This window comes from Ursus maritimus, unplaced genomic scaffold, assembly GCF_017311325.1.
Source record: "Ursus maritimus isolate PB19 unplaced genomic scaffold, ASM1731132v1 scaffold_7, whole genome shotgun sequence".
Classification (NCBI taxonomy): Eukaryota; Metazoa; Chordata; class Mammalia; order Carnivora; family Ursidae; genus Ursus; species Ursus maritimus.
In genome coordinates this window covers 9,580,064-9,588,739 of record NW_024426885.1, presented here as the reverse complement: position 1 = coordinate 9,588,739, position 8,676 = coordinate 9,580,064, and the positions used below count along the sequence as shown (strand labels likewise).

General features: G+C 52.5%; 1 protein-coding gene across 1 annotated transcript in view; it reads left to right on the top strand.

Moving 5' to 3' along the window:
- Positions 1-1,034: 1,034 nt before the first annotated feature.
- BTBD16 (BTB domain containing 16) overlaps positions 1,035-8,676 on the top strand; it is a 40,906-nt gene continuing 33,264 nt past the window's right edge. The window contains exons 1-3 of the mRNA XM_008685325.2: positions 1,035-1,052; positions 2,499-2,647; positions 6,502-6,575. Coding sequence (XP_008683547.2) covers positions 1,035-1,052; positions 2,499-2,647; positions 6,502-6,575 — 241 coding nt within the window. The remainder of the gene's footprint in view (positions 1,053-2,498; positions 2,648-6,501; positions 6,576-8,676) is intronic.

The following is an 8,676-nucleotide window of genomic DNA, read 5'->3' as shown; positions in this document are numbered from 1 at the left end:
ACTCTCCAGTTCTTACTTAAATATTTTTGCCAAAACATTTCTGAACACCTGAGCCAGAAATAGAGCACCCCAGAATGCCAGACCTGGCAGGGATCTGAGAACCTTCCAGTGCAGTCTTCTCATTTGACAGAGGAGGCCTGAGGACTTGAGGCTGGGCACTCCCGAGGCCCTTTGAGCGGACCTTCCAGGTTACCCCAGGTGCTGTGAGGAAACATGGCGTCACAGGGCAACAGGGCTGGCTCGGCGCCCCTACGGAGGGAGGCCTGTGTGATGACGCCCTGCCCTCAGCTCCCAGCCAGCCTGAGACAGGCCTGGAACAGGAAGTGCTCAGAACCTTTCCTGATGTTGCCGTGGTGCGCACAATCGGGGAGACCAACGGCAAGCTCCCCTGCCAAAGCACCTTGGCCCCTAAGAAGAAAAGGCTGAGCCCCAGATGTCATGAGCACTTTCAGGATTCAGAGTCAGAAGGTGAGCAGGCCGCAGCGACCCTGTAATTCGGAGACGAATGCAACGAGAGTGCCTCTGTTCCACAAGCTTCTGTAAACGCACCCGTGGCTGCGAGGGGGCTTCAGAGACGTAAGTACGTTAGAGACGGAGGGTATCCAGAGGGACCTGCGCTGCCTGGACTGGGTAGGGAGGGCCTGCGGGGGCTCCAGGCTGGGAGGCAGGTGGGCCTGGAAGCCGAGGGACCATCACAAGTAGCGAATGATCTGACCAGCCTACTTCCAGACCTCCTTCCGTTCCCATCCCTTGGTAAAGGGGCGAAGAATGGTGGGTTATCTCCCGTTTGGCTTTTGCTGAGCCCCATTTCCAGCACAAGAGCAGGGAAGAGAGTCTCTTGATTTGATGAAGAGCCCATCCTGGAAGTTTACTCATTATTCCTCTTTGTGGCAAAATACAGACTCTTCAGGCCAATCTCCTGGTTTGAAGAGCTCTTCTGGAGAGTTTTTGAAAATGTTAACCTTACCTCTTTTGTCTTCCAGGTGTTTCTTCTCCCTGCCCCCCTCCCCCGGGTGTAGTCACCGCTAGGGTTCATGAAAATGCTGCATCCGGTAAGTGGAGGGGTTTCGCGAGAGGGCGGGCAGAGGGAGCGGCAGAAGCACCTGCTTACAGCTCTGTCGCCACGTTTGCACAGGGGGCGGGTCGTGCACCACTCAGGACCCCCAGTTTAGTGGCTCACCCTGCTATCGGAGCCCACCACTCACAGGACTGCATCTAGACTCACATTCCACGGTGTTCGATCGCCCGCCGTATTCCAAGCACCAAAACATAGGTCCCAAACTTCCTCTTATCATTTTAACATCATCACCATCGCCATCATCACATGAGGACCAAAAGGCTCAAAAGGTTAAATGACTTGCTCAAGGCCGTACAACCCGTTTGTGGTGAAAACAAGATTGGACCTTAAATTCCCCATTCCCTGGCCCCTGGTCTCCCCACCGCCCTGCTGGCACACTTTCCCTGGCTAGCTTTCCTTGAGCCACCATACCTGAGGCTTACCTCCACGCTGAATATTCTGCTCCCTAAAGCAAACGGCTGAGTCCTAGGACCTCAAGAAAACATCTAAGTAAAAGTCCCTGCCAGTGACCCAGCTGTCCATTCCTGGGTATAGACCCAAAAGAATTGAAAACAGGTGTTCAAACAGAAACTGGCACACAAGCGTTCACAGCAGCATTTTTCACGATCGCCAAGAGGTGGAAAAGACACGAGTGTCTGTCAGCTGACGAATGGGTAACCAGAACGTGGTCTCCGCACACAGTGGAATGTCATTCAGCCACAACAGGGAATGTAGTTCCGATACCCGCTAGCACAGGGATGGGCATGGAAAACATTATGCCGAGGGGGAGAAGCCGAGCCTGAAAGCCCACATGTTGTCTGATTCTGTTTACATAAATATCCAGAATAGCAAATTCATAGAGAAGCAGGTTGCTGGGTGCCAGGAGCTGGGGGAGGGGAGGAGGCATGATGGCCTGATGGGGCTAAGGTTTCCTTTTGGGGGAATGAAAACTGGACTGGACAGTGGTGATCGCTGTGCCGCTTTGTAAATGTACCAAATGCCCCCTAAATTGTACGTGATGAAACGGATAAAATGGCGAATGTTACATTTTGTGTATTTTACCACAATAAGAGAGAAAAGCAGTCCCTACCTAGGATCTCCTCAGTGTGGTGTCTCTCTGAATCCCAAGTGAGGATAAGCACGTAATACGGAGTCTCTTGAAATATCATCCTGTCCCTGCTCGTGGGTTCTCCAGAACCACCTGCAAAGAAACGATCTTTCTCCCTGACCTTTTGCCTCTGGCACCTTCTGTCCCAGATCCTATTCCAAATTACTTTGTTCCTTGAACAACTCCTCTGTCTACTGAGAAATACTGGCCATGTCTGAAAGTCAACCAGCGTTTATAATGTATCTTGCTTTTCTTTCTGTTGTACACTTTGGAAAACCTGGCATTTGGGTGAGGTTAAAAAAGGATATCGCCCTTCCTCTGCTTCCCAAGCAGCACAGAGCTCGGCTGGAACGCCGGATGGTTGGCTCGACCAACCGGTGGCGTTTTCCCAGAGAGCCTTTCTCCGGGGACCTCCTGGGACTTTCCCAGATGTGCAAGGCTTTGAACGTGGACTTTGAAGAAGCTCTGAAGAACCCAGACAGGTAGGGAGATCAAAGGCCCACGGCCGGGAATGCCCCATGGGGGAACCGCATTTCTGGGGAAGGACCCATGGTTGGGCCGCTCTACCTGGGCAGATGGGCTCATCGGGGCTGCCGTTGGGACCAAGCTTCAGGGATGGACAGCCTCAGTGTGACCACTTCCACTGAGGATGTGTGTCTGTGTGATAAAAGTGCAGAGAGAGACTGACCTTTTTTTTCCCTAGATTTTTCCTTCATATTGGGAACTTTGGACCCTAGCAGGATTCCGTTATGTTTATCAACTGATTTGTTGACAAAGAAAACTTAGCTAGTCCTGGCTTGAGTCCGACCCTATCTCACAAATTCATACTTCCACCCGGTCATTCAGCTCCCGTGTGTGAGACCAGCTCCTCCCTCATTCCCAAGGAATTCTAGCGGCTGGCTTAGAGTGTCACTTCTCCATGTGACCAGTTCTTTCTGGCCTCTCCGGGGACATGGAGCTGGACCCCACTGCAGAAGGAAGAATTCACTTCCCTGGTGCTTTGGACCTTTTTTGATGCCACTGCCCCCCCCTGGGCTGGCGGTACCTGCCTTGTGAGCACGCGGTCAAATCCACCTCTACGTGGCCTGTGCCCCTGGACAGCCCCTGGCACAGAAGGGCTGTTCGCTCCCTGTTTGCTTAGCTAGTAGCCCCATCTTTCCTTTCTAGACCCCCTGGCCGGCCCTGCTGCAATCCCCCCCCCATGACTCAAGTACACCCACTTGGATAAATGAAATCCATCTGTGGTAGGTGCCTCAATGCTCGGATGAGCCCAGCTTAGGAAAACTGAGTGCTGTGAGTTGCCGTTTGGGGCATTAGCCTTAAACTATCTTGAATTATTTTCTATTGTATATGTATTTTGTATTTTGTTTGGTTAGGGCCTTGAAGAAGTCTTAGGATTAAAATGCATGTTGTTCCTTAGTGGCAGGACCAGGCTGGGGAGGCAGGCACTGGAGCGGGGCCTGGGGATAGAAGCAAACTGATCCGGAAGGCTGGTGACGGTGGCTGGGCAGTGGGAGCAGACGTCTCCAGCCTGAGAAGCCAGAGGATGATGGCAGTTGTGCTGGGTGTCAGGGCTGTGGAAAGCAGCCTGTCAGACAGGGTTAGAATTCCTTCTCCTCAATTTACTAGCCCTGTGACCTTTAGCCAGTGGCTAACCGTCGCTGAGCCTCAGTTTCCTCACTTGTGAAATGGTGATAATAGCATCTTTCTGGAGAAGTTATCCTGAGGATTAAATCAGTTGGTACCTTGAAAACGTTTAGCACTGTTTCTAGCAAACAGTAGATGATCTGTAAATGGAGCTTTTATTCGCCTGAGCAACAGTTTTCGTTATTGGTCCTGGTGATTTCATTTTGGGGTGTGCCAGCCCTGTGCTCTGACAGCCAACAGCCCCATTTTTCATTCTGCCTCTTACCACCTTCCCCCAAAGCAAGACACCTGGCCTACAACACACAGGTGACACAGTGGGCCTCTCTCCTCGGTGATGCTGGGAAGCTGTGGGTCCAGAGGCCGCCCGGGGCAAGGACACGCTCTGGGAAGGCCGATCACTCATGCAGTTGGTGGTCAGCTGATCCATGCTCAGCTCAGCTGGGCAGTTGGGCTCTTCGCATCCCCCTCCTGAGATGGTGGGCTTACCTGGGCATGGTCTTGTGCTGGTGATGGCAGAGGACAAGAGGCAAGCCCAGGGGCACGGGTGCTTTCCAAACCTTCAGTCACATCACGTCCGCTAACATCAAGGCAAACCACATGGCCAAACTCAGAGTCAGGGGGCAGGAAATCAAATTGGGGTTTTGCCAGAATTAAGCCAAAAGCCCTTTGGATGGTTTGCTGCAGGAAGTCCTTCCATCCATGAGACACAGAGAATTTCTGCCTTTCCCCTCTTGTTTCTCGGTCGTGGGTCACCACCGGGGAGACTGAGTCCCCAGCCTAATAGCATGCCCCCAGTTTTCCCACGTGCCACTTTATCTCAGGCCGTCTAGTCCCAAAGAGTGAAGAGGACAGCTCACAGATGCCATTTATTCCATTAACTTTGCCAATGGTCCTAAAATAAACCTAGCCCTGGGAATCTGCAGAGCCCACATGATAGATGGTATATCTTGGCAAGGACCCATGACACCGGGAGAAGGCAATGTGGTTCCTTCTGTTGTCTGGCTCGGCCGATGACAGTGGTGTTTGTGAGGGTAGTTGAGCTCATGGGCATTGCCCATAGTTTCCAAAGTTCATTGCTCCATTTTGAGATCACAGTCTGAACCCCTGACCTTGGCCAGCTCTTACTAGACGTGTGACCCAAGCCACCAGAAGGATTGAGGCGGGCTTGGGTCAAGGCCACTACTCCTGTTGGATAAATACCTCAGGCTCTCACTGGCTTCCTGGGGCTGAGTCACTGTTTAGCCACCCTCTCCACTTGGAAAGGGCAGCATGTGGTCAATGTTATTCTGAACATGGTTTCCCCCACCCAAGCCCCCCTCTATGTACCCTGGCCACGAGGGTTCTTGGAACCTTTGGAAAACAGCATGGCAAAAGTGACACTGACCAGATGTGGTCATCAAGTGTCCTTTGGCCAGTTGGCTTTCTTGGGATGACTGTCTTCAAGCTGTGACTGTGTGACTCCAACTTGGTTTCATGTCCTTGCTCAACGGGATGAATGTAGTGTTCATGAGAAGATATCTTCCCTTTGTCATCATTCGGTCACTGAATGGATATGTGTTGAACACCTGTGTGGTGCCCATGCTAGGGTTCCGGCAATGAATAAATGCCAAATTCGTCTTCATGGAACGCAGAGCCTCGAGGAGAGGACACATGAGGAAACAGGCGGCCACAAGACACAATAGAAGGAGTTCCGGTGGGGGTAATTCCAGGGCGGTCAGTGGAAGGGCCACTTGCTCCATCTCCCCAGAGAAAGCAACGACTGAGTGTAGGAGCTCCTCAAGTGAAGAGGTCAGGAGGAAGGTTCTCAGGGCAGAGGCTGCTGCATGTCTAAGAGAATGGAAGTGAGAGGTGGTGGGTTCAGACTGTCGAGAAGGGCTGGAGCAGGGGGTGTAGAGGGTCGAGCCATGCTGATGAGTGGGAGCTTCTGCCAAGAGCGCTGGGGGGACACTGAGGGATTCGCAGCAGGAGAGAGGCAAGAGCAGACGTGCGTTTCACGTGGTTCTCAGGCTGCAGCGTCCGATGTGGATCCGAGGGGAGCTTCCTGGAGCCCGGAGACTGATTTCAGGGAGATAATAATGGCTTGGAGGCAGCTCATGGCAGTAAGGGGAGAGGACATCTGATATTTACCAGATCTAGGCAAGTGATCAGATGTGACAACAGTCAGTATGCTGGCCTGGGCAACTGGAGGCTGGTGGTGCCATTTGCTGGAGAAAGAGCAGGGTTGGTTTGGGATAAAAATATGAGCTTTGTTTTTGGGCACATTGAGAGTGCGACATGCATATTCCCTAAACGGAAGCATGGGTGAGCCCCTTCTCAGAAACGCCCAGAACCGTCTCTTCCTTTCTCTAGCAGATGTTTCTGGACTATCTACTATATGCTAGACATTGTTGTAGACACTCACCAAGAGAGGAATCACTCAGGCGAGCTGATATAACCTCAGCTACCTGCTTGCTAAAGCCTACCCACAAACCGAAAACAGGGGTTGATGTCTCGAGCCAGCCACCAGACAAAGCTTAGCGTTAATCAGACTGGCGACCAAGGGTGACCTAAGGAGACTCCCAAGGGGCAAGATGTGCGAAGCCGGACGAGTGGATGCCTTAGGGCCACTTACGCTGGAATGACACGTGTTGCAGTTGGAGAATAAGGTCTGTGTTAACTCCTGAATTTTCTGTTTGTATTTTCCCTGAAGGTTATGTATTTCACAAATCCAGAAGATTCTCTCGGGGAACTTGAAGAAAAAGACCATCCGAAGTGGGGAGGCAGGTAAGTGCTTGTCGCCAGTGGATTCAGTCAAATGCCACAGCACCCCAGGCCAGCGGTGGTTTCTGCAGAAGGAGACCAGACGTGAGGCCAGGGCACTGGTCTGTAAGTCCCAGTTTCTACCCACTGCACACTGTGTGACATCAAATAGGCCCCGTAAATATTTGTCAGATACACCACGGGATGGTGAATGAAACCGGGCTTGGCAAACACATCTTCATACGCTAATCGGTCACAGGGAAGACAGACGTGCTGGTGCAAATAAATAGGGTTTAGATTGGAAAACGAAACAGAAGCCCTGTCAAGCATGCGCAGATCTTCTCTGTCCCTTTTAGCTCTAACCAGTCATGAGTTGGACATCACATCTGCACTTGTGCAAGAGGACTTTTCTGATTTAGAATGAAGAGCCAGGCTAGGTCTGTCCTGCTGGGAAAAGGCTCATTGAACCTCACCGGGCCTGGACAGTTCAGCTCCTTAAAGACTAAAAAAAAAAAAAAAAAGATTTATTAATTTATTTTAGAGAGGGAGGGGGTGGGGCAGAGGGGGAGAGAGAATCCTCAAGTGACTCCCCGCTGAGGACAGAGCCCGACATGGGGCTCATTCTCATGACCCTGAAATCATGACCTGAGCTGAAATCAAGAGTCAGCCGCTCAACCGACTGAGCCACCCAGGCGCCCCCTTGAAGGAGATTTTTTTTTAGATAAGCTGCCTGAGGTCAGAGCCAGCCTCCTTCTCCGGGGAGGCTAACTGATGTCTTCTTGTCTGTGGGTTCTGGTTGACTGGAGACCCTGAAAGTAGTCTGAGACCATCTCCGGGCTCAGGGAGAAGACTTCGGGGATTGGGTATGATGTCTCCCATGCATGTGCCACCATGAAAGCAGACATGGGTGTCCAAAGAGAGGACACGCTTACTCCACAAGAGTGCCCCTGCCCAAAATCGCCCTCACGGGTGGGGTTCTTGCCAGCCCAGCACAGCCAGAGGTGACCCGAGATTTGAGACGTGAGCCCGCATTCTGAACCACAGCATGAAACAGTATCATACGGTTGGTGAATCAGAGTGTTAATGTCAGGAGAGGAAACAGGTGCCCACGCTCACTCAGCCGAAATAATGGCAAGGCCATTAGCAGGTCGATGGGGCTCGTGGCGCTTAAGGTCCTATCCCATGATGCGGCTGAGGGTTTGGGGGATGGCCCAGCAGCACCCTGTTCCCCCAGCTCTGCGCTGACAGGAGATGAGCCTGCAGGGGCCCCCTTCCCACAGCCTCTCACGCCTCACCTGGTCGGCATCTTTGGCTCCTCCATCTGCCCTCCTGTCAAAGGCTCTCTCTTTTTAATCAGCTGTGCAAGGATGAGCTAAAGCTCCTTGCAAAAAGCCTCCTTTGCTTTGGAATCCTGTTTCACACCTATGAGCTGGGGTTTCTGGGGACCCGCATTCCCCCGAGGACAGTGAGGCTCACAAGGACTCTGCCTGCTCGTGATGGGTCTTTGAGCTGCACTGTCACCTTTCCGGTGGCCGATAACTAAACACCAATGCCAGTAGCTTCAACAGGGGACTGGGTAGCGAGATCCTTTCCCAGGGGAGATTTGGCGATGCCTGGAGATATTGGGGTCATCACAACCTAGTGGGGAGGGTGCTACTGGCATCCCATGGGTAGAGGCCAGGGATGTTGGTAAGTAACCTACAAGGCACAGGGCAGCCCCATGACAGAGAATTCCCTGGCCCCAGATACGAACAGTGCCAAGGGTGAGAAACGCTGTCACGGGAGGGCATGGTGAGGCCCCCAAGAGTGTGTCAGCCAGTGTCCCTTCCCCATGAAGCCTTTCCAGTTCCCCAAGTGGAGGGCAGCTCATGTGCCTCTGAAGTCCTACAGCTATGGGTCAGCTGCTCTTGGATACTTATCTCTATGTTACCTTGTAAGGCTGCTCACTGTATCCCCCGGGGGCCAGTTAGTGCCCTGGGGCCCATGCGGACCTTATTGCTTTGTTCCTGGAGCAGCCCAGTGAAGCCACCCGCCCATCTGCTCTGCGGCTGGAATGGAATGGAAGGTGGGAGGAGTTGACATGTCTCTTGGAAGGGGCGCCATCAAACCACCTACTCATCACGGC